Genomic DNA, 25,584 nt, shown 5'->3' on the forward strand with positions numbered 1-25,584 from the left:
GAAGCACAAATGACAAATTGGACCATATATGATTTACATACCCAAATTTCATAATTTGTATCCTTTAGTGAGAAAGAACACGGCATAAGAAAGATCAGGAGAAGTGATAGTTGGGATACATCGCTTTGTGTGCTTATTATTAAAAGTCCCTTATCTAACCTTAAAATAAGCATAGCAGCTTTAAAGTTTTAATCCTAGAATTGAGGTCAAACCGCATCTCAGTCAAGGACAGAGAGGGCGTCTTAACGATTTAAAGCTTGTTGAAGACGTTGACCTGGTTTGAAGGCCAAACCATCATTGCTTTTTCTTTCTGTTTGTTTTCAGGGGCCTTGCTGCTCCTGAGTTTGTCCAGAAGGACGGATAATTTGGGAACCTCCTCCCTAGACAAGAGAAAGCTGGCGAGTTGGCCAAAAGAAGGGAAAGCTGCGGGGAAGATGAGTGCGGATTGGGAAACCATGTGACTGACGGGGGGGGGGGGGGGGGGGGGATACAGGTACCAGATATGGATAACGGGGAGGCCGTCGTGTAGGGGGCGATGGGGCTGGGCCCTAGAGAAGAGATGGAGCCAACTGGGTGTGGTGGTGGCTACACAAATGCAGGTGTACCTGTAAACCCCGTCATTCACCAAACCTAGACCAAAGAGTCAAAACTGGGATTAGCGATGAACCATAAAAGAATTGCTAATACTCCCTGGGTTCAAACTACGTGGCCGCTGTTGTATAAAATACTTTATCTACAGTACTTCATTTGATCTTCACATTAGCCTCGTGAGGTTGGCACTACTAACGACCTCATCTTACCGCTGAGAATCCATGGGACTCATTTGATAGGCGGCAGAGCTCAGATTAGAATCCAGGTGGTTCTACTTCAGAGCTGGCACTCTGACCCACGGTGCTGTATTATCTCACCGTCTCAAATACTGGCAATATGCAGGCTCTGCGAGTGTATATGACGGTTTTCATGAGAGTTAGACAAGGCCAAAGAACCCCGGCCGCCACCCAGAGAAACCCAGCCCCGTAGCTTCACAGCTTAGAGGGCAGTGGCATCTTTGATAAGGAAACAGGAGCTCCTTCCTTCGGGTAATGACGGCACTTGCCGGGACACGTGCCTTGGATATCAGCTTCCATTTACATCCTCAGCAAAGCACCTTCCTTCGGTACACAGATTCCACAACTACATGAGGGGGCTTTAAAAAAAAAAAAAATAGTGTATAGGTCTATTTGACTTCGTCAAGCAAGAGTTTTTGTTTGCAAGCAATCTACACGGATCTTGTTGGCCTCTCCAGATCTGTTCTCCACCCTTCTTCACTCTGCTCTGTGCCTTGGACGGCTGGCCTTTATGGGCTCCACCAATGGGCTGCCTTGCCTTCTGGCTTCCAGGTGAGTTCATCGAATGGAAGCCACCAGCCAGAAGTCCAGGGGAAAGAGGAGACTGAGTCTGCGGTGTTTTTTCCCATGGCTGTCTCCCTACCGAGTCTGTACCTTGGGTCCTCTCCCGGGGCCTCAGCTTGTTAGGCAGTTCCCTCCCATAGCTACAGAGAGAATCCTCTCTCCAGTCCGGTGGCCGCTTCTTCCCTTAGCCCTTCTAACCCAGAAGGGCTGCAGGGTTCCCGACTGCTGCTAATCCCGAGATGCTTCATCAGCCCTTGATCACTCGCTGTCTCTGCCCACACTTCTGTAAATAGTCCCTGAATTAAACTCGCCTCAATTTCCCTGTTCGACTGAGCCATCTGTTTCCTGTCAGGACCCTGACTGATACGCAGCGGAAACAAATTTTGACTATTTTAAGCAAATATGGAATTTGGGGGAGGCGTGTTTGGAGTCACAGAAATGAAGGGCGGCGGTAAAAAAACAAATGAATAAACATACAAAAGGCAGCAACAGAGCCATAAATACCGAGGATGAACCCGTGGTTGCCAGAGCGCGGGGGAGGGGGAGGGCTGGGCAAATGGGTGAAGGGGAGTAGGAGACACGGGCCTCCAGCTAACGTGAGTAAGTCGTGGGGATAAAAGGTGCCACACGTGGAGTAGAGTCAATGATACTGTAATAATAGCGTTTTATGGTGACGGACGGTAGCACACTTGTGGTGAGTACGGTGTAACCTAGAGACTTGTTAAATCACTATGTGGTGCACTGGAAACTCGTGTGACATTGTGTGTTATACTTAAAGTTAGAAATGTATAATAATGAGAATAAAGACATGAGGGAAGGTGGGAGGACCAGGGCTGGAAAATGAGCAGGAACCAGGGGACCGGTGGAAAGCTGAAGAGCAGGAAAGACAATGAGTCATGCAGCAGGAAGAGCCAGGCCACCTGCCACTGCCCGCATGTTCACCAACTGTCCCTGCGTTCTTCAGTCACCTACTCAAGAGTTTCTGGGAGAGACGGTCTGACTGCTGGGTGTACATTATACATCCCCAGGCCGAGCTGGGAAGCGGAGAAGTGTGATCGGGCCTTTAGGCCGTTGTGGCAGGGAGTGAACAGTACCACCGACTAAGACCCCACCTAATGGGTGAATCCTTGGAAACAAGAAATCAGGATGGTAACAGAAAGCAACCGCCCTCCCCCAAAAGGACAAACAACATTACAAAAATTAATTTAAAACATGTGGCAATGGCTTAACAATCCAAGCATCTAAAGCAACTTTTCCCAAAGGATAAAGGTTCATGTGGAGATAGGCAACCCTCAACAAGGATTTCAGGAGTAGAGAAATACTATTTCTAAAGGTCTCATAAAAGCAAATTCTTTAAAAGACTTTCAACTGGATTAGAAATAAAGTTGCTACTGAGGTGCCTGGGTGGCTCAGTCTGTTGAGGGTCCGAATCTTGATTTCGGCTCAGGTCACGATCTCAGGATTGTGGGATCAAGCCCCAAGTTAGGCACCGTGCTGAGCATGGAGCCTGCTTGGAATTCTTTCTTTCTCTCTCTCTTTCTCTCTCTCTCTCTCCTGCCCCTCCCCTGCTCTCAATCTCTCGAAAGAAAGAAAGAAAAAGAAAGAGAGAGGAGGAAAGAAAGAAAGAAAGAAAGAAAGAAAGAAAGAAAGAAAGAAAGAAAGAGTTAGTTAGTCGCTGGTTTCATCTTAACAAGATGTCCATGTCCCCTTTCTCAAAATTGCCCATTGATGGGGCGCCTGGGTGGCTCAGTCGGTTAAGCGTCCGACTTCAACTCAGGTCATGAACTCACGGGTTCGTGGGTTCGAGCCCTGCGTTGGGCTCTGTGCTGACAGCTCAGAGCCTGAAGCCTGCTTCAGATTCTGTGTCTCCCTCTCTCTCTGCCCCTCCCCTGCTTGCATTCTCTCTCTCTCTCTCTCTCTCTCAAAAGTAAATAAACATTAAAATAAAATTCTTTAAAAATTGCCCATTGATTGGGTCTTCTGCCCCATCCCCAGCCACTCAACAAGCAGAAGATTCAGAAACCAGTAATTTCAAATCAACGTGTCTCTAGGAATTAATTCATGATATCAATTTGCAGCTAGAAATTGGCCCCACCATTTTTTCTTAGTCTTTTAGTTTATTCTTCACCTCTATGAGCACTCTTTTGCTTTATCCATATTTTGATTTTTACTAGTTCAAGATATAGTAAAGAATACAGTGTAATGATGAACTAAAGAAACTTTTTGAAGAAGTCTGAAGGTGCCATCTTATTACATTTGTTGACTGTTGACTATTGTATTTAGAATTCACAGGATTACTACATCTAGCATAAAATTTAAACTATTTATTTTTATAGCTCTTTGGAACCATGCTTTATTATCTCAACTCCAAAACTAACCTACTTCACAAAGAACTGATGAGTTATAAAATTCAACATATACTTTACTCATCATGAAGAAATACATATTCATAATTGTCCCCTGGAGGTTTCTTGACACAGTTACGGCTATCAGTGAGAGCAAATTCCTTTTCCTCAAAATAAATTCTTTTTCTTCGAAATAAAGTTACAAAATTACATGCACTGCCCACACCTGTAATTTTAAATCGAGAATTCATAATCCGTTAAATTCGGTTGTATGGATAATTCCAAAATATTAACTTACTTGATAAATGTGGAATAGACACAACACTGTCCAGGCTAAGTGGAAAGTTGCCAGAGCTTCCAGTGAGAGGATTTTATTTAGCATGACGTGATGAAAAATGGAGATGGGTTTTTATGATATGACAGATATTTAAGACTTTTTTTTTAATTCATGGTGTAACTTGTCTCATATGCTCTCACATCTTATGTGATTCTTATTTGGAAAATAGAAAGGACATAGTAGGAAAAGTACACAGAATGAACCTGCAGCTTTCATATATGTTCGTGTCTGTGTCTATGTTCTCAATGGGATACTCCTATAACACATCCTCTTATAAGGCACATATGAATGCTACTACTCTAAATACGTACAAACCTAATGGACTACAAGGAGACAAGGAAGAAAGCAGAGCTAGCCCTTATCTCCAAAGAAGTGATAACATCTATAAATCTTCCCCTTCCCATTTGAAAATACATCTTTCCCTGGTCTATTCAAAACCCTAGAACTGGTCTTTCTAATTGAATTGGTAGGCTGTCAGCTGTTTTAATAACGAATATCTACACAGTCAAATCAGGTCTGATACAGTGATTAAAGTGGGTTGGTATCCTGGCTACCTAGAAACTCATGGTCAAGAAGGGGGCCATTCCCTGTCACCGGTTTCTCACAGTCTGTGCCATTGTTTTAGACAGGGATGTCAAAAGGGGGCTGGCCCACTCAGCCTCCTGGGTTCTCTGACTGCACGTGGTCCATACAAATAAATGGAAATGGGGCCACTGTTCTCCTGTGTCAGGACATGGTCAGCATAAGTAAGAATACCAAACGGCAGGCACGCAGCATCTAGTGAGTTCCTATCCCAGGACTGCTTTCTCTGCTAGATCAGGTGGCAGTTGGCAGAAAAACTAATATTTTGTAAGTTCATTTGCTATTTGCAAATCAGGGAATACCACTGGATACAGAAGAATACCTGCTTTAGAGAATATTTCATACTCATTTTGAGATTGCTGGTTTTTTTTTTTTTCTTTCGAGCATTCTAAACCGTGTTTTATAGATAGGCAGTTTGTAAGTTTGAACCAAACTTTTGTCCTGAATGAGTCATGATGGAATACTAAAACAGGGGATGTGTGATGGAAATTGATATTTGGAACGTTGGAGTCTCGCCTCATATCTTCCCTCTAAGGATGTGCTAAATCCCATTTTCAGAGGGCTTAGCTTGATTCACGGATTCCAAGACCTATGGAAAAGGCTTTATGATAATAAAGTGCTTTTGCTTAATCTGATGCATTTTTCTCCAGTCTTTTCCTCTTTATCTTCAACGGGTTGCTTGTGAGGAAACTTCTAGATGCATCCTGTTTTCTGTCCGTCACTATTTCAGATTATAAAGCGCATATTTCCTATGTCCCCATACAAGTCTTCCAAGTAATTTGGGACATTTGTCCATAAGCAAGAAGGTGAGATTCCCGGTACCCTGACAGGAGAGATTGCTGGTTTTCTAACAAAGAAAATCTCTGATTTCTGGACTGCAGTGTATAGGAAGTTATTGACAAATCCTACTTGGGTCTGTGGTTTCCAAATTTTGAGATGTGGAAAAGAGTGTATGTTCTGTGATGGCAGGTCTCGTCTGTCTTATTCACCTTTAGTGCCTGACATATAGCAGCCTTAAGTAAATATTTCTTGAATGAGTGAATGAATAAATGAACAAATAAGTTAGCAGTAATGTCACTGGCATATTCATTTTGAAGGGTTTTTCTTGGCCTAACAAAAAGATGCCGTTGATAGTGGTTCTTTTAAAATGCAGCCAAATTTTGCTTAAGCAAAACCAACATACGAAAATGTGGGTTCACAAAACAAATACTGTAAATTAAAGGGTGATGATATGCTTCACAATTACATGGAAATATGCCTTAATTCAGAAGGTTCCTAAATGCTGGCCCATGATATTTTCTCAGGCTCGTGATGAAATAAGAAAAACCGGGTCAATGTATCATTCTTCATTAGGCTAAGTTAATCAATTTAAAGAACTGTCCTTCATTCAAAAATTACCTTCTCCTGTTTCTGTGGTTAAAATACTTTAAAAAGTACTTTTAAAAATTAGATAACGGGGCTAGTCTATGCTAGTTACTCCTTTCTAATGCCCTACTTGCCAAAATAAAGTTGCCAACCCTATATTAGCTCCTCAGCTTTTTGAAAAATATTTTATTGGTTTGTGAAATCCAAGTGTTGAAGACTGGCTCGTCTAGAGGCGCCTGGGTGGCTCAGTCGGTTGAGCGTCCAACTCTGGATTTCGGCCCAGGTCATGATCTCACAGTTCGTGAGTTTGAGCCCCGTGTTGGGTTGTGTCAGCACAGAGCCTGTTGGGGATTCTTTCTCCCTCTCTCTGCCCCTACCCTACATGCTCTGTCTCTTTCTCGGAAATAAATAAACTTAAAAAAAATTAAATAAAACAAGACTCATTTAAAAAGCATGCAAGTATTTTTTTTTTTGAAACCTACATATTGAATAAGAGAAGATAGCACACCCTTGGCCTTAATTACCCATGATAATAATAGCCAACAGGTGTTGAGTGGCTACTCGGTGCTGAGCACTGCTCTCAGGGCTTTTAAAAATGTGTTAATCATCTAAATTTCACAGTAGCCCAAGAAGGAAGTATTATTTTTATCCCCATTTACAGATGAGGACTCTTTCCCCAAAAGACACAAAATATAGCTAGTGAAGTGGTAGTGCTGGCTCTAGAACTTACAGTCTTAAATTACAAAGAAACTGGGCCAAATGACAGTGCAACCAAGAGAAAACATCAGTTGTTATTATATTCTAATGACTATGGAAATAGAGGTCCAATCAACATACAGATTATAAACTCCTATCCAAGACTCCTATTATCTTATATTTAAATCAGAGCCCTTCCCAATCTTACCTTATCAACCCAGTTCTTGATGACCTATTTTTAGCTTCAGTATTTACAGAGGTGTTGCATCAAGCAATATCCTTAATTTTTGAACTCAAGTTTTAATTAGTAGATACCAGAAAACAAAGCAAGAAAATATATCTTCAAAGGGGCCTTCATCTGAACAGTGGATGAAAGCATGACATTCCTAAATTTAGTCATCACAATTAAGTTAACTTAGGGCAAATTCAACCTTATAGCACACAAATTAAAAAGTATATTTCTGTTTCCTTATCTCAAAAGAGTATAAAAACCAGTTTCCAAATGCTATAAAAAGTATTAAAAGCCTAACTTATAAAAGGTATCAAAAAGTATTAAGTGAATGAAGTATTAAACCCTCAGCCTCCAAATGTAGACACCCATCCCAATAATAGGTTCTTATTTAAAAGGAGATTGCAAAGTTTAGTGAAAACTCATACATTACTTTGCTGTCAGAAGTCTAAATATAATATTGATTTGGGTAAAGACATAAGTTAGGAAGTAAAATTCATAATAAATAAATGATAAGAAGCAAAACTGATGAATCCAACTAGACCTTTTGACCACAATAACAAAAACTCCCCAAATTACAGAAAACTGGAATAAAGGACAATAATTTTGTCTTTCAAAGTCGACAATCCTCTTTGGTAATGGTAAAAATGATTTGGCAGGTTAAAGCCGGTTTCTATCATCCTATCGCCTATTTTTCACCACTTACCAAAATATTGCACTACATCAAGGGAGTTGTCATTTTATTTCAATGATAATGAAAAAAGAGATTTTAACGCTATTAAGTCCTGTGTTCCCCTAGGAAGTATCAATGAATCAAGAGGCCCTGGAACTTTTGGAGTTCAGGGAAATTTTATGGATTAACCATCTCCCATCCCTCAGGGCTGAGAAGTGGGGTCGGCGCATCCAAACACAATACCTCCTAAGGCATACAGGCCTCTAATTTCTAACACTACAGGTGACTCCTGCACAAACTCTTCTTTCAACTTTCTGGCTTCTGCTCAAGTACACCTCCCTAGTCCACATGCCCTGGAAAAGCACAGGAACCAGTTCCAGGATTTGGTAATCCACCTGGCACCCCTACGCTCCTCCCCGAGACTACAATCCTGCGGCCCCGGCCCCGCCCCCGCCCCCGCCCAACCCAGGTCCGGCCCCGGCCCGGCCCGTCGCAGCCCTGCCCAGCCCAGAAAGACCCAGCCCACTACAGTCCCGCTCGGGCTCTCTGAACCTCCCCCGCCCACTTTGTTCACGTGACCACGACCCCCCCCCCCGCTCCGCGCTCCACCAATTAGCAACTACCCCTGTCCATAGCCCCGTCCGCGACGTTCCCCTTTCAAAAAGGCAGCTTTCTCCTCCCGCCTTCAGCCCCGCCCCTTTCCCCACCTCCCCGTCCTGCTGGTCCCTCCCACTTCTCTAAGTCCCCGGCCCCTTCCTCCCCTCCCGTTGACCCCTCCCTCTCCCAAGCTTCGCCCCGCCCCACTCGGGGCCGCGCGCTCGCCCTCCTCTCGCGAGATCTGAGCGTCCCCGCCGCGGCCGCCCGCCTCCCCCTCCCGTCCTCCCACCCCCCTCCCCCCAATCTCTCCACTCTCCGGCTCTCCTCCCTCCCTCCTCCCCCCTCCACCCTCTGGGCCGGATCTCGTCTCGCTGAGGCGGAGGAGGAGAAGGAGGAGGAGGACGTTCGGCCTGCGCAGTGAGATGTTTGTCCGTCGCCGCCGCCGCCGCCATCGCGGAGGAGCGCGATAAAGGGAGCCGAGCCGGGCGTGAGGGGGACCCCGCGGAGCCGCCGCGCCAGCGCAGCCCCCCCTCAGCCGAGCCCGAGCCGCCGGAGCCCGAGCCGCCGCCGCCCCCGCCGCGGCCGCCCAGGGGCCGGCCAGCTCCTCAGCCCAGCCCGGGGGCCGCGCCGCCGCCCCCAGCGTAGCCCCTCGCCTGCCCGCCCGCCTTAAATGTGACACCGGCGCCTCGGAGTGCGACCCGAAGCCGCCGCCGGGGAGGGGACGAGCACCATGTCGAATCTGAGCAAAGGCACGGGCAGCCGGAAGGACACCAAGATGCGGATCCGGGCCTTTCCGGTGAGTCTCTCGTCGGCGCCTGGGACCCCGGGGCCGGGGGCCCGGCGGAGAGCCGCACGCGAGGCCCGGGCTGAACTCCCCCCAACAGGCCGCAGGCCCGGCCTCCCCTCCCCCACGCCGCCGGCCGCGGGGCGCGAGCCTTCCCGGCAACGGGGCGGCGCGGGGCCCCTGCGCGGCCGCCCTCCCGGGCCGTTCCCCGCGCCCGGCGCCGCGCACCCAGCCGGGGGCTGCTCCTCCAGCCGAGCCGCGGGCGGCGGCCGCGGCCGGGGCCCCTTTGCCGGGGCCCCTTGGCACCTTCCCACGTCCCTGGGGGTGTAGGCCCGGCCCCTGGCGCTCCCCTCCCGGCCCGCTTCCCGGGACCACCGGACCCGCAGGGACGGGGACTGTGCAAGTCCTCCGTGTGTGGGGCGTGCGTGTAACTTTTCACGTGTGGGCTCGCTGCCGTTTCACAAATCCCCTGGCCTCAAAGATGGCCAACCAAGACCTGTCGGATGATGAAGGGGACTGTCCTCTCCCTCTCCCTTCCTCTCCTCGGGGAGGCTTTTGCCACCGACCTGCCCCCCGACGCAGTGACAGTGGTTCCACGTAACGCTCGCTAGTTGTGGACTAACAACATCAGGTGTGTTGATAGCGTCTTTCGTCCACAGGCTCCCGAAGCACTTTACAAACTCTCTTGCGCAGGAATTGCCTCGCCACTCGTAGGAGGGTCAAGGGGAAGCCAGAGAAAACGCACTGGACAATTGTGTCGCCCCTTCTTTAGCCTTGGAAGCCCAAAAGAACGAGTAGTCACCGCCCCGAGTTGCTCGTCTCTGTAGGTTTTAGTGACCGCCAACGGGTTCTGCCTAGAAACTTTTCTTTCTGAGCCTTACGCCGAGTTACAGGCGCTTGCAGCGTTCAGTATACGGGGTATAACTTTGGATGTCAGATCTGATCCAGGTAGCCAATGGCAAGCAATTAAAATGTACTGTTGTAACAGAGAAACTGGACGTACTTGCTCATGTCGCTACAGTAACAGGTCTACGTCAAGACAGACAAACTAGCAATTGCACGGAAGATTGTAAAACACCAAAACTGGAGAAAGATCTCCGGTGTCTTAGCATCACAGACCTGTAACTTGTGAAGGGGGAAAGGTGTGGTTTGTATGTGCTTCTTAGAGCATGCTTTTGCACGAGGGCGATTTGCAGTGAGGGGAGACTTACTAATACAGTTGTCCCAATTGAGTAAGAAGCCCACCCAGAGAACTTGAGGACTGCTCTGAATTCTTAAAACGTTTAAGAAAAAAAAAAAAAAAAATGGACCTGATGCAGAGTTCTGAAATTGTACTAAACCTGAGTGGTGATGTCACTGCATAGAGACTCCAGGCTTTTAGTAAAGATAGGATATGCTCAGGAAAATTGAGTGTTTTGATACACCAATTAAAGGGATTTTGAGTTTTTGAAGTTTTTTCCCCCCCAGTAAATATGAGAAAGAAAAAGAAAGTGAGAAATGTTGACAGAAAAGAACTCGTGAAGTTGATTAGCATGTTTTCCCTTATAATGAAGTGAGCTGGGTTTGTAATGGGTTAGGTAGTGTTTTGCTACTAAATTAGTTGTGAACATTTTTAGCAGAACTTAGAATTAAAAAGAATCTTAAATAGTTTTATACAGTAAGTTTTCTAGGAAAATTTGCTATTCTTGAAGTCTTGAGTTCTTCTAAATCAGATTTGTTAGTAAAATCTGTAATAGCTCACGTTTGACGTTAACTCGTTTTTGTTAATACTGTGAGTAACCACTTGTACTTTTATTTTAAGTGTGATCAGTTTTTTCGTCTCTTTAGGTCTACCCGTTCCTACCTGGTCTTCATTCCCTCATTCATTCAATAAATAGTACTGGGTACCAGACACTGTTCTAGGGGCTTGGCATATGTCAGTATAGCTTGAAGAATCAAGATCCCTTCTTTCTGGATGTTGTGTTATTGGAAGAGGCGAGAGAATTTCATTATTCCTTTAGCAGAGGACTATAATATATGATATGTTAGCGCTGAGTACTGAAACCGATTTTTTTTTTTTTTTACGTAGTGTTATGGTTGTGATCTCATTTGGACCTTTTCTGTCCATAACTTATTGCCATCTAAGATTTTCTAAAATCCTTTATTGAAGTTTGTAAATGACAGATGTTTGATATTCAGCGGTTTAATATCTGCTAATTTTTAAAAGCATAATTTTTCATTATTTCATAAGTCTTCATACTCCTAAGTAGTTTCCACTGAAAAGTATCCTGTTTTTTAATACATACATTTTTAAGTCACAGTCCTTTGAGCCTTCACTAAGATACATGCGTTGGTGGTATGGTATTTCACTGACTTATCCTTTGGTAAATGTTTGAGTACTTCCTAGACCTTCAAATTTTTTCTTTCAGGTTAGCAATCTTCTAGTAGCAAATACATAGTATTCCATAAAGAAAAAAGAGTATTTATGTGTGTACATATGTATGGTACTTATAGGTATTGTATTTTGCATTACTGTTTGGATATATACTGTAGGTACAGTAGTCTAAGAAAATGGTAGTTTACCAGAGGTCTCAAGTGCTCATTTCAGATTCTGTTTTATAAATTGATGCAGAAAGTGTAAAATATGTATTGAGATTGTTTTGTTTTCGTTGCAGAATAGAGTGGTAGGTGGACTTCCACGTATTTGATAGATGTCTAAGCCTACTGCAGATACAGTCCCATCAGTAAAGTCAAGTTCCTTTTAGCGTTTTGAGGGCATACTGTAAGTGTGCCTTCATCATTGTTCACAAGAGTAAAAGTTATGCCATACCACAGTTGTATACACAATTTGCATTTTAAGTAGAGCTTTTTATAAGATTTTAAGAGAAATGAGTTCTTTTTAAGATGGAAAATAATAGAGGACTTTTTGGATTTATAAATTGTTGATGGACTTAAAGTTTATCCCAGTTTGTTAGCTTTCCTGCAGTGCACTAAAATATATGGCATTTCACATTCTTTTTTTTTTTTTTTTTGGGTACCCTAAATAACAGCAAGGGCCACAAAACATTGTTAAGAAAGGAGCCTGGAGTTGTGGAACTCCTGGAAGCTCTATGGATTTGGATCAGAGTGCTGCCCCAAGAAGTTCTGCACTTCTTTCCTTGCTGTTGCCGTCTGTCTCACCCCTGAGCTTTTGTTCCGCTATGTAGGATTAGTTGCTGTCAGGTGAACCTTTTGTTCTTACGTTTGAAAAGCCATTCCTCACCATCTGTACTTTCCGCATGGGTTCTGTCCACATGGGCTTGAAAGATTGCATTGGATTGGATTGGATTGGAGGAGATACGTTTGAATGAAAATAACTGGCCTCTCTTCTGGTATGTCTTTTTTGGCTTAGCCGTCAGAGTAGGAATCATGTTATGAAAGTGATGGTCTTTAGAGTGTGGTCTGGAAATGGTTTCAATTGTTAGTTTATAGACGCATGCTAAATCATGATGAAGAGTCTCAGGTTGTGATGTCCACACCATAATTCCAGATGAGCTTCACAGAGCTCCTGTCTGTGTGGCATGAGCAGTAAGTGACGTGGAGGTTATTGTTAGGTGGAAAGCACAGAGTAACATTAGAGAGAGATGAGTTTTAAGATCATCTGTGATATACCTGTGAGCACAAGAGTTTAATAACAAATGGAGACAGTTAAGGTTTTTGTTTTTCCTGGCTATAGTAACATTTGCTAAATTTGGGGGAATAGCTTGATGTTCATAATAGATTTCCCTTCCTTAGAGAACATAGTTGTTGTCTAGGACAACTGGAGTGTATAGACGGGAAAGCTGAATGACAGTCTGACAAATCACACAGGGTGGGGAATTAACTATTTTTTGTTCTCTAGTGTAGAGAAATTAAGGAGTAAGGTGTAACAGATTCATTGAAGTGTCACTTACACTTAGACTGATTCTTTCTAATAGTTTCAGGACAGCCAGTTGTGTTGTAGCTGTTAGTACCTCTCTGGCTTTAGAAGTTAAAAAACAAAAGCATAAAGTAGGTATCTATAAGATGTGTATATTTGCATTATCTTCCTAGATAACCCTTCACAGGAGCCTGGAAAATTATTAGTATCAATATTAAATTTGCAACTATTTTAGAGTGTAGAAATTGACCTTCTAAATAATACTTCAGTCACAAGGTCAGTTCATTGAGACAAAATAGAGAAAGCTTCATTTGTTTGTACGTTATTCATTCATTAAATGTAGCTAAGTAATAACAGCACTTTTCCAGTTTATGAAGATTATATGTTTAAGACTAGAGAAAGTAGTATGCCTTCCCTTTGTATTCTAAGTTGCTCCCAGCTGTCCCTTTGAGATAACTTTTTGCTGTTACTTTCAAGATCATCTGATGTTCGTTAGCAGTTTTGTTAAATTTTTGTAAAAGTTACTGACAATTTGTAGTTTGGAATAATCCAATTTTGAAAGTAGTTCTCGTTTGTTCATTGTAAATGCAACAAAAAAGTAAAGGTGTTACTAGTAAGCACAAATCCTTGAGCTATAAAAGGAATTGCAATTAGTGTCTGTCAGTGTATTGTGAAAACCAGTCATAATCTGTCAAAGCAGTGAATTCATTTTAGTAGATTTTCTAATTATAAAAGTGATGCATATTCATGATAGAAAACGTTAAGTATCTAAATTTATAAATAAGGAAATAAAAATCACCTCTAGGGGCACCTGGGTGGCTCAGTTGGTTAAGTGTCCAGGTCATGATCTCACAGTCGTGAGTTCAAGCCCCACATGGGGCTCTGTGCTGACAGCCCTGAGCCTGGAGTCTGCTTCAGATTCTGTCTCCCTCTCTCTCTGCCCCTCCCCCGCTTGTGCTCTGTCTCTATCTTTCAAAAATAAATGTTAAAAAATTTTTTAAAATTACCTCTAGTTCTACTGCTTGGACATAAGCAATATTTACATTTTGATGTGTTTTCTTTTAATTTTTCATATACTTCTGAACCCTTAGTAAAATTGAGGTACTATGTCATGTTACAAACTTTTTTTAAAATATAGTATTTTCATGTTAAATATATCAATATGACTTGTACAGAGTAACACTCTACGGTACCTCAGTTTGCTTAACCATTTCCCTACTGCCAGGTATTTTGATTAATTCCAGTTAGTTCCTATTTCCTCTGCTACAGATAATGCAACTGTGATTATTTAGGCACATAAATACTGAACCTATCCGTGATTATGGAATTACTGAGCCAGACAGAATTGGTATATGTTGCCAAATTGACCTCCAGAAAGGTAGGAATTAATAATAGCTAACACTTAATGAATGCTTATCATGTGCCACACACACTGTTCTTTGTCTTTTACTGTGCTTTGCGTGTGTAAACTCATTTCATTTGCACAACTGTATGGAGTACTATCATCATTTGTTTTACAAAAGAAGCCTTGAAAACCTAAGAAATTTTCTTAAGGTCACTGTGCTAGTAAGTGGCAGAACTAGGATCCTAATGCAGACCCTCTGGCTCTAAAGGGAATGCTCTTCAGAATTAATTATACAAGTCAAGGTTATATTAGTGTATTTCTATTGTGTAGCAGTGCCTTAGCCAGCATTTCATATCTTTAATTTCATAGGTGAAAAAATAGTACTTTAATACTTTAATTTGCATGTCTTTGACGACTCCTGAGAATAAAACTATGGATAGTCTGTAGGGAATTTTCCTTTAGTTTTACTTTATTTAACGTGTGTGTTGGGAGTCTGACTGAAAAATAGACTGAGAATATAATAGAGTGTAGGCTTTGGACTGCCAGGTTTTGAGTGTCATTTCTACCTTATTCTAGCTGCATCATGTTTAACAACTTACTTAACTTCTTCTAGCTTCAGTTTCCCCCTCTGAAATGAAAATACTAATAGGACCTACCTTACAGGGTTGTTGTGAAATAGAATAAAGCATTAGAACACTACCTAGCTCGAAGGTGCGGTTTGTACCACTATTTAGCCATGGTTATGCCACAAGTTAAATGTTAAGATTGAGGGGCGCCTGGGTGGCGCAGTCGGTTAAGCGTCCGACTTCAGCCAGGTCACGATCTCGCGGTCCGTGAGTTCGAGCCCCGCGTCAGGCTCTGGGCTGATGGCTTGGAGCCTGGAGCTTGCTTCCGATTCTGTGTCTCCCTCTCTCTCTGCCCCTCCCCCGTTCATGCTCTGTCTCTCTCTCTGTCTCAAAAATAAATAAACGTTAAAAAAAAAAAAAATGTTAAGATTGAATGTTATTTTTACAGGTTGTTATATTGTAATACTAAATGCTCATTTTAGTGATGCTGCCATTTTTTTGGGTACAATTTTTAGAGTTTACATTTTGAAAAGCCTGCATGGCCAGTTTGAACCACACTGAAAATCAGTCCCAAAGGATATAGGTTTGGTACCGTTGGGACACTTGCAAAGAATGCTACTGGCTCTTGGGGGTAGATTCAGAAAAGTTGTGATAATGATTCTTGCATAATCATTGGAATAAGTATGTCACATCTTGGATAACTTTATTGAGGGAGTGTGATGTACATAATAGAAAGTACACGCCAAATATTTATCTGAAAATATGTTTTGCTTCTCTTCATTTCTTCCCTTTCTTTTCCGTTCCCTTCTTTTTTTGTTTCTCTCATGAGCTAGGTTGTGGACCCTGCCCAAAGCTTACACCAGACACCCTTTTGAACCACGAAGCACTTAGCTTAGTGTTAGACACAGTGTGTGGATGGTTAGTGAATGATTGATTAAATGAGAAACTAGGCCTTTAAGCTAAACCATAGTAATTGATTAATTGGATAAGTTGATGCAAGGACCGCTCTGAAATGTTTGAACTCTCTTTGTGACTGTAAGTGAAGTCTTAAGATGTAGTAGGTCATTAATGAGCTTGTGACACTTCCTTTGAAGGGTAGTCAGCCTAGTCTCCTGAAACAGTAATGATTTGAAAGTAGAGCTAGTATGATGCACTGGTAGTAACCTTGGCTTGAGCTTTTGAAGACCAAACCTGTAGTCCGGTCTTTTTTGCTCACTAGCTGTACTCTGCAATTGACTCCCTTCTCCATGATTTTTTCTTCTCAGCCTGTTGAGCTGTCCACTGTGAACCCCCATTTTCATTGCAGATTGACTCTTCTGTATCTTCAGCCTGTTCTCAGAGTTCTTTGCCTTCTTTGCATCTGAAACCTGGCTTTACCCTGGGAATTCAGGCTTATCTTCTTAAGTTGATGTGTCTGTTTTCCTTGGAATTCTTAAATCATTAGGCCCAGAAACCATTTATTAACCACATCTGTCACCTTTTGTGGCCTGGGCCATTGTGAACTGTTCTTTTTTGCACTCCCTGTGACTGTGTCCTAACTTCTTAAACGTGTTCCTTTAGGCACTGAAGACTTTCATACCTTCCTCACATTCTTTCCAGTTCAGATCTTAATTTCATCCAATACATGTGGCACAGTCATTCATTTACTCAATTTAAAATCAGTTATTATGTGTTCCTCCTGGGGGTCAGGATCAAACAGGATGATCAGACAGACCTGGCCTCTTCTTATTACAGTGGTCTTCACTCTGTCTTAGAGCTTGTCATTTTGTTGCTTTAGAAATCTTAAACTTTGATATTACGTTCTATCTTAGCTTCTCCATTTGTTAGATGTAGTGAGCAAATCACTTGTTTCCTCTTTTGTAAGAAAACAGTACCTACTTCTTCAGAATAGTTAATACATGTAAAGCCCTTAGGATAGTGTGTGGCACAACGTAAGCATTCTGAATAAATGCAGGTTGTTATTATTTCATTATTCTATTGTACTTGTTGCTTGTTTTCCTTCTGACATTAATGTGCTCTTGGATCTCAAGAAGATCCCTTTCATTCTTTTAAGCCGTGGTGCCTCCTTATTCGTTAACTAGTTGCTAGTTACTAGTTGCCTCTTCTTTCATACTACCTCCCCAGAGCAAGGCCAGAAATCGCACAAAGTGTCTTGGATCATTCCACCCATCTGCCTTCACTGCTTATATTTTTTAGGCTGTTGTGCACTCCTGGGGAAAATTGGATGATGGTGATATCTAAGCTGGACTCCCAGGGCCTCTGGGCAGGTTTTTTTTTGTGTGTCCCTGGTAAGCTCCTGCTTCCTTTTCCTGTGCAAGCTATTCCGAACTTTAATCACTGTCTTTAAGCTCTTTATTGAGAATTCTTTTATCTGTCTTCCAGAAATTTAACCACTGCTTCACTGTGAAAACTAATGTTATCTTGTATAAGTTCCTTCAGCTTTCTTTCCTTTCAGTTATAGCCTTTAACCTCTGTCTTTACTCATTCTTTGCCCCTTAGGGCTCAGCGAAGGAAGATGTTCTTGTTTTATCATGGTAACTGGCTATCATACTATTATTCTTTATTTTCAAAAGTCTTCTAAGTATATAGTCTGTATCTCCTTTATTAGAACATGATTTTCTTTAGAGGAGGCGTTAAGTCTTTTTGTATTGATCTTTGTCAGTGTAGCACCATAGTATCCAGCAATGTTGCATGAATCAGTGAATAAATACACTCTTGTTTTATTGTCTTTAAGATGGGAAACTACAGCAGTCTTTCTCACAGGTTAGTTGTGAGAAAGTGCTTTCTGAGAAACAGTGGCATCAATGAGACATATAAAAGAATTTTTTAATCATAAGGCAGAGTTTCCAAACAAAAGTAATACATTTGATGTAGGACAGTCATTTTCAAATACTTACAGGGTCTCCAAGACCTAGGAGGCATAGGAGGAGTGGAGGAGGTGGATCTTCAAAAATCTCCTTCTCTTGTTATTTAAAGCCATCTGTAGTTGTCATTTGTACAAAAGATTTCATTTTAAAAAGTTCTATTAACCACTGCTTTAAAATCACTAGTCGTTAATCCAGCCTTCTTAAAGTCAAGGAGAGTCCTGCTTGCTCAAGTTGGGACAATTACTGACAAATTGAGAACGGATTCCTTTCGTTGGCCTTAACCCCTTATCCGGAGGTTTTGCTACTAGAAAGCATTCCTTTATTTTTTTAAGTCAGTTTCAAGTTGAAAATGTGGTTAAGTAAAACTTCTTAAATTTGATTTTCATTCGTTTAGTACTTGCAATCGAGAAAGGAATGGACCCAGATTTACTCTTTAAGTGACAAAGGTTACTGCTAAGCAAACGAAGAAGACTTCAAAGGAATGTCTTTAACTACTTTAAGAAAATACAAGCTTTTTTGGAGATATTTTTCTATAAAAGCAACCCCTCAATTGTAAGAGGAATTCTTTAACATAATGATTGCATGTCATTCTTTTCTGAAGCAACTCTGAACTGAGCAACCCTTAACCTCTCCTATTTGCTCTATCCTCTTGACAGTAATCATGATAAATTCTTTTTCTTTTTTTATTTTCAATTTATATATAGTATGAGAAATTGCTTCATAAGATTATTACTACAACTTGTTGAATGTCTATTTTATGTTGGGCTGTGTTTTAGGTACTTGGAACTATAATTATCTCAAATCCTTTAGATGTTACTGCTGTTTTAAATCTGTTTAGGTCCGAGAGATACCTGGTAAGGTATGCATAATATCACATGTACATCTAAGAAAAGGCAGAGCCGGGATTTAGATCCCAGATCTGATTCAAAAATTCATGTTCTTCCCGCTGTACCACACTGCTTGGGTGTATTCTTTTAAGCATTTGCTAGGTTCTGAAATATTTACTTTCTCAATAGGAATATATTGGAAAATTAATTCTAAGATTGCTGTTCAAATTATTAACCAGGGGCAGGTCCAGGGGCCCTAAAATTTATACAGTGCAGTACTCCTGATGAAAAGAAATCGAAATTAGTTTTTGGTCATTGGAAGGAGCCTTTGAAAGTATAAACCTTGCTAGATTGAAGATAAAATGCATCTCTCATAAGACAATAAAAGTTACTAAAAACTTGAAATCAATGCAAGTGTATATTCAGTAAAATTTGTGTTGATAAATTAAGGGTATCCTTATATGTATTGACTTGAATTAAGCAAAGTCATAACTTATAAGAAAGACATTAGTTGATACATTTGTGAGTTAACACTTTCCTTTTTAAACTAGAAGACTGATAGCACAATTTTTTATAAACTTTTTCCAATTAGCAGACGTTCATCTTAAGTATAGGTTTAGAAAAAAGTGATTCTTTGAAATTAACATGTTATACTTTAATATAATCCTTAAGTTTTGTCTTTGAGAATATACTAAGAAGTAGGTTAAACAGTAAAATCAATTTTGAAGCACAAAGAGCAGATACTTTAAAATAATTCACTTTTCCTTATGGTACATGCAAATGAGACATGAAAAAAGTGTTTTGTTTTGTTTTTTGATGAAACTATCCCTAGCCAACTAAACAAGTCATTTATTTGCTCTTGTTTATATTCATATTTTAATTTTTAAAAGCTAAGGGGCGCCTGGGTGGCGCAGTCGGTTAAGCGTCCGACTTCAGCCAGGTCACGATCTCATGGTCTGTGAGTTCGAGCCCCGTGTCAGGCTCTGGGCTGATGGCTCAGAGCCTGGAGCCTGTTTCCGATTCTGTGTCTCCCTCTCTCTCTGTCCCTCCCCCGTTCATGCTCTGTCTCTCTCTGTCCCAAAAAATAAAATAAACGTTGAAAAAAAAAAAAAGCTAAAAGGGATTTTACAGAGAATCTGTGCCAGTCTTCCTTAATAGATGGGGAAAGGGAGGACTAGAGAGGATGATTTACCCAAGGGGATACTCTCATGACTTGAATTTATGAAAGAACCATGACTAGAAGCCTGATTTCCAGTTTAAAGGTCTTTTCTCTAGACCAGACTGAAACAATCATATAGCCATAATAATTCAATGTTAACATTAGCCTATTCAGTTACTAAATGTTGTCTTAAAATTGTGCACCCAGGTGATTTGAGTTGACATGGAGGTAACAACAGAAGGACACTTACTTTAGGACCCTGGGATTTCTTCATTGCTCTAATTAGCTGTGTGATCTTGAGTAAGCCACATGGCCTCAGTTTCCTTATTTGTAAAGTGAGATTTTAATTTGTGGTTATCTTATGCTCATTCCAGCTCTAAAACTTTCAGTAAAAGGCGGTGCATTTATACACCAGTCTAGTTGCCGAATGCTGGTGTGTTCTCCCATGGTTTAAAACATTTTCTGTGATGGTGCAGTAGTCAGCTACCTATCTTTTGGATTTAGAATTTTCTTTAAAATCAGAGTGGTGTTAAGGGGCACCTGGGTGGCTCTGTCTGTTAAGCTTCTGACTTCGGCTCAGGTCATGATCTCGTGGTTCATGAGTTTGAGCCTGGGCCAGGCTGTGTGTGATAGCTCAGAGCCTGGAGCTTGCTTCGGATTCTGTGTCTCCCTCCCTCTCTGCCCTCCCTGGCTCTCACTCTGTCTCTTCCTCTCTCAAAAATAAATAAACATTAAAAAAAATTTTTTTTAAAAAGTCAGAATGGTATTATTTCAGGGATGATGCTTAAATAGTAATACGAAGCAGTGGGAAATTAGCTCTGGTTTTTTTGCTTTTTTTTTTGACATACTTTGTGTGAATTGGTAGCTTCAAGGAATTTTTGAGCAGATTTGATACCAGGTTTTTGTAGTAATTTTTTTGATGGACTTTTGGTATCCTGTCTCATTTGATTACAGTTTAGATTCATTCAAAGACAAAGCTAACAGGTAATTTATACTTTTTCACATTTTTTCCCTCATCCGTTGGACTGTGTATCACTGATTTCAGGGTAAACTAATTTTCAATTTATAGGGCTTTTGACACATTATCATAGTTTTAAAAAACAAGGTTTACCCGTTTCAAAACCACTTAGTGACCTAGGCTAAAGAGAAGAAAATATTGTCACTTTTGATTAAAATTAATACTTTTAGATTGTTAGGATGGAAATACGGAACTCAAACATACGCTCAGATATAAAGTATGAGTAATTTTCTTGGGGCCCTTGGGTGGCTTTGTCAGGTAAGTGTCGGACTTTGCCTCGGGTCATGATCTCACGGCTCCTAGTTCGAGTCCTGCTAGTTCGAGTCCTGCGTTGGACTCCATGCTGACAGCTTGGAGCCTGGAGCCTGCTTCAGATTGTGTGTCTCCCTCTCTTGCTCTGCCCCTCGCCTGCTCACGCCCTGTCTGTCTGTCTGTCTCTCTCTCTCTCTCTCTCTTTCTCTCTCTCTCAAAAATGAATAAACATTTAAAAAAAAAGTATAAGTAATTTTCTTAATGGGGGAAGGTCTCTAATTATGATGTTTGAGGAGTTCCAGTTACAATGAATGTTGTATTCTTTGGATAAAATGTGTTTCAATGTACCAGGCATGTAGCCTGCCTCCCCCTCCCCCTCCCCCCTTTTTTTCTTTTTTTCAGTGAGGACAGCACAGTAGGACAGTGACAAACTTCTTGGCTCAGTGAGAATACTTAAAATTGCATCTTACTGTGATTATTATCAGACCATGAAATGTCACACATATCCTTTCTCATATATGCAAAAGTCATTCATGGAGATATATTTGAAATATATTAGTTGTACTCAAGTCATTTGTAACTTACATGGACTTTAATAGGCTAATCTGGAAGTTTGACCTTTGGTATTTGAAAGAAAAAATTGTTCCAAATTTCCATATTGATTTTTTTGAACAGCCTCCTACTGCTGAGTGCTGAAATACAGATTATAATTGAACCTTCTATTGATGATTTAGCTTTCTCATTATAAACATACTGTTCTGTAATGGTATTAGAGGCCAGCTGAATGTGGATCGGGTTTAGGTTGTGATTTCACAGAATTGTCCCAGGATCCTGTGCCTTTTCTAATTGATCATCTTTTTCTCTGCTCCCTTGACATCAGTTCCTACTTTCGGCAGCATGGTTCTGCACTCATCTGATCTCCACTGTAACCACAGAGAAACTGGTTAAAGAAACATCAGTCTCAACTTTACATTCAGGTTTAAGTCATTAAGTGAGGCTGTACGTCAGTTTTGTGTAGTAAAGAAGTGAATGTATTGAGTAAGTGCTGTGTGCCAGATGCTTTCACAAACTTTCTTAATTGCCACACAGTAGTACATCATCTCCCATTTCTCCTGCCACAAGCATGTGAGGAAAGTAAACTCTGGAAAGTTAAATAACTTGTCCAAAATATGAATGTATAGCATTGTACTGTTTTCCTTAATACTTGAGTCTTTTGTTGTATTTTTGATGGTTGAGGTTGGTTAAAGATTAACTGATGGATAAATGGGATTATTGCAGATGTCATAAGCCGTTGTATAGTCATCGGTCATCAGATAAGACTCATCATCATCATTAACTGTAACTGGACTACATTCAAATCATAGTTTTTGAAAGTCACCTAGGCATTGTCCCATGTATTATAAAGGATACAATAAAATAAAGGGAGAGAGACTTTATATTACTCTAAGTTGCTTATAATCTGGAAGGCAGCTTCCTTACATAATTTATGGCTTAGTTGTGTCTCACTAGAATACTGTCATTCCTCAGATATTTGTACCAGAGCAGTTTTTTTTTTGAGGCTGAAGCTCAAAATTAAGATTAAGCATTTTTCCTTGTTTATTTTTTTCTAGCTGTGTCATTCTGAATTGCTTGGAATTTCAAATTCTCACCCTTTTCCCCCACCCACCCTGTTCTAAATTTCTTGTTGAAAATTATTCACAGGGGACTAAAGACTTCTTGTGCTTTGTATACAGTGGATGTGAAGAATACAGTTCTCTTCATTTTAGTTTAATTGGCTCATGCTGTAGTTCTCTCCAACTCTTGGTAATTACAGAACCTTCAAGATGTGTAAGTATATAACAGACCGACATCCTTTCAAATTCAGACATTTTAAAGGTTATGTTTTTACATCATTTGAAATAGTGTAGATGAATAACCAAAGATATTTGTGAAAGAAAATAAACACTTAAGGTTATTTTTGCTGTTGATACTTACTAATGAGGGAATTGTAATCCTGGATTAGGAAGATGCAAGAGGGTGGAGGTCATTTTTAAAAATTAAACTCTTGATTTGTTTTTTAAAAGTCTCATTAAACCATAAGCATTTAAGGATACTTAATTATAGCTTTCCTTTTAAAAAGAACTTTTGTTTTCTTGCTAAATGAATTTACCTTCCTTGCTGATCACTTTATAACTTGAACTTGTTGGAGCAGAATACTGTATATGCCTAATAATGAGCAAACATTACGTGTATGTATGCATTCCATTATTTTATTGTTTTGTTGAGGCATTACATTCCTTCCTGAGTGTATTTGCAATTAATGGATCCTAAGTAAAGCAATTTCATCAATGAGATCAAAATCCTGCTCAAATAATTTAGAATATCACTTTAAAAAAATGTTACTACTCTTTTTAAAAAAGTATACAATGTTAAGGCCTTTAAGTTTTATGACTCTGAGTGAAGTATATAGACTGATGTTTTTATGGTTAACATATTGATGAAATTTGGGGCGCCTGGGTGGCTCAGTGGGTTAAGCATCAGACTTCACCTCAGGTCATGATCTCATAGTTTGCAAGTTTGAACTCCATGTGGGGCTCTGTGCTGACAACTCGGAGCTTGGAGCTTGTTTCGGATTCTTTGTCTCCCACTCTCTCTACCTCTTCCCTGCTCACACTCTGGCTGTCAAAAATAAGTAAACATTAAAAAAAATTTTTTTAAATATTGATGAGATTAGAGGTTAACATTTAGTTCTTTTAACTTTCATTGGCAGTTAATGTTGTATTCTGTACCAAGGATGGGTGAGAAATTGAGGTTCATCAATAACATAATTATTTTAGCACTGTTACTGACATGTTCAGTAGATTCTAAGACCAAAAGCATGCATATAGAAGAATCTGCTTTTGAAGCCCATTTCCTTTGTTTTCAGTTTTTTGATTTAGGGGAAAGATTGTAGCTTATGGATCCTCTCCTGAAGGGGCTTTTCTGCCTATGATTTTCTTCCTAGTTAATATTTATTAATAAAGTTAATGATTAAGTAGTTAAGTGAATAGGAAAATCTGAAAATACTACTTGATAAATGAAATTTAAGGGTTTATTGCTTGCTTGCACATGATTATACTTTATTTGAAAAGGACATTTGATTATTTTAAAATTACGTTAATTGCAGTAGATAAGCACCTTAAAATATATTTCCATATCTTTATGCTTACTAATTCAGATGTTCGTGTTTTCAAAATTGCATTAGTGTAATACAGATAAATCAAGATACTTTCACCAGGCATTTGTTTATGGCCTTCTAAGTGACATTGAAGAAAAATATATAACTCCTTAAGTATCTTGTAGTCTACTGGAGGAAAAAGATGCACAGATAATTATGAAGCAGTATGGAGTGTAGTGATAGATATGACCTGAGTATTATGAAAGAGCTGAGAAGGAGTCCACTCTGCGATAGAAGGTCAGGGAAGGATTCCTGGAGGATAGAGGACATCAGAGCTGTGTTCAGAATCTTTGTAAAGAATCAGATATAGAAGAGGCAGAGGAGAGGATTTTAAGAAAACATGGGAAGATGGGGCGCCTGGGTGGCTCAGTCGGTTGAGCGCCTGACCCTTGGTTTCGGCTCAGGTCATGATCTCACAGTTTGTGGGTTCAAGCCCCACATTGGGCTCTGCAGCTGGTAGCATGGAGCCCGCTTGAGATTCATTCTTTCTCTCTTTCTCTGTCCCTCCCCCGCTCAAGCTGTCTCTGTCTCTCTCAAAATGAGAAAAAGTAAAAAAACACAAAATTTAATGAAAAAAAGGCGACATGGGAGGGTGGTGAATGAGGGGGAGGTGTCTCACTGGATGGGAATAACCACTGATTTAATGTTGTTAGGAATAAATGTAGTAGTGAGTGAAAGATGAAGTTAGAGAAGTAGGAATAGACTAGATTTTGAATATGATTAAAGTACACTTTTAAAGTACATCCTTCCACCCTGTTATTAATGAGAACTAGGTTTTGAACAGGGGCATGATGCTCATATTTATTTTTTAAATGGTGATTCTGAGGAAGATAGATTCTGAGAGGTATTCGAGTTCATGATAGTTGGAATGCTGTCATAGTGATCTAGAGGAAAGTTTTAGGACAGTAGTATGCAGGATGAAAGAATGGGAGCATATTTGAGAAATATTTTGGTCCTACTGTTAGCAGCACCTGATGATTGGATGAGATGGGGATGAGAGAGGAAGAAGAAAAGTTACACGTAAATAATTCACAAACCAGCTAGTTATACATGCTTCTAAACTAGCTGGTTTGTGAATTAAAGAATATAGGAGGAGGGTTAGTTTAACAGGGCTTTTGGACATAGTAAGTTTGATCTGTTTCTGGAGCATTTAGTTTGAGATGTCCAGCAGGCAATTGAATACGGTAGTTTCATGTTTTGGAGGAACATCTGGGCTGGCAGTACAGATTTGGGAGCAATTACCACACAATCCAGTAACTTATTCTTTGAGATGTGGGCCAAACTTCGTGGGAAATCTGAAAGAGCTCAAGACTCATCATCCAGAAAAAGAAAATGCACACAACATTATTTGGTAAAATTTTGTATGCAGTTTTAGGAAGCTTCAGAATCCCTTGCTAATCTGGTGTCTTACAATTTTTTGAACTTTAGATGTGTGGGTAATAATTGTAATCATGATAATGGATGGAAATGCATAGTGA

At 40.7% G+C, this 25,584-nt stretch overlaps 1 protein-coding gene across 3 annotated transcripts in view; it reads left to right on the plus strand.

Moving 5' to 3' along the window:
* The first annotated feature begins 8,516 nt into the window (after window positions 1–8,516).
* CUL3 (cullin 3) overlaps window positions 8,517–25,584 on the plus strand; it is a 96,425-nt gene continuing 79,357 nt past the window's right edge. For 2 of the 3 annotated variants that reach the window (XM_058703132.1, XM_058703141.1), the window contains exon 1: window positions 8,517–9,011. In XM_058703132.1, coding sequence (XP_058559115.1) covers window positions 8,946–9,011 — 66 coding nt within the window. In that variant the 5' untranslated portion in view covers window positions 8,517–8,945. Of the gene's footprint in view, window positions 9,012–22,649; window positions 22,738–25,584 lie in introns of those variants that run through there. The other variant, XM_058703155.1, reaches the window with a different exon arrangement.

Source organism: Neofelis nebulosa, chromosome 2 (genome assembly GCF_028018385.1).
Source record: "Neofelis nebulosa isolate mNeoNeb1 chromosome 2, mNeoNeb1.pri, whole genome shotgun sequence".
Taxonomy (NCBI): domain Eukaryota; kingdom Metazoa; phylum Chordata; class Mammalia; order Carnivora; family Felidae; genus Neofelis; species Neofelis nebulosa.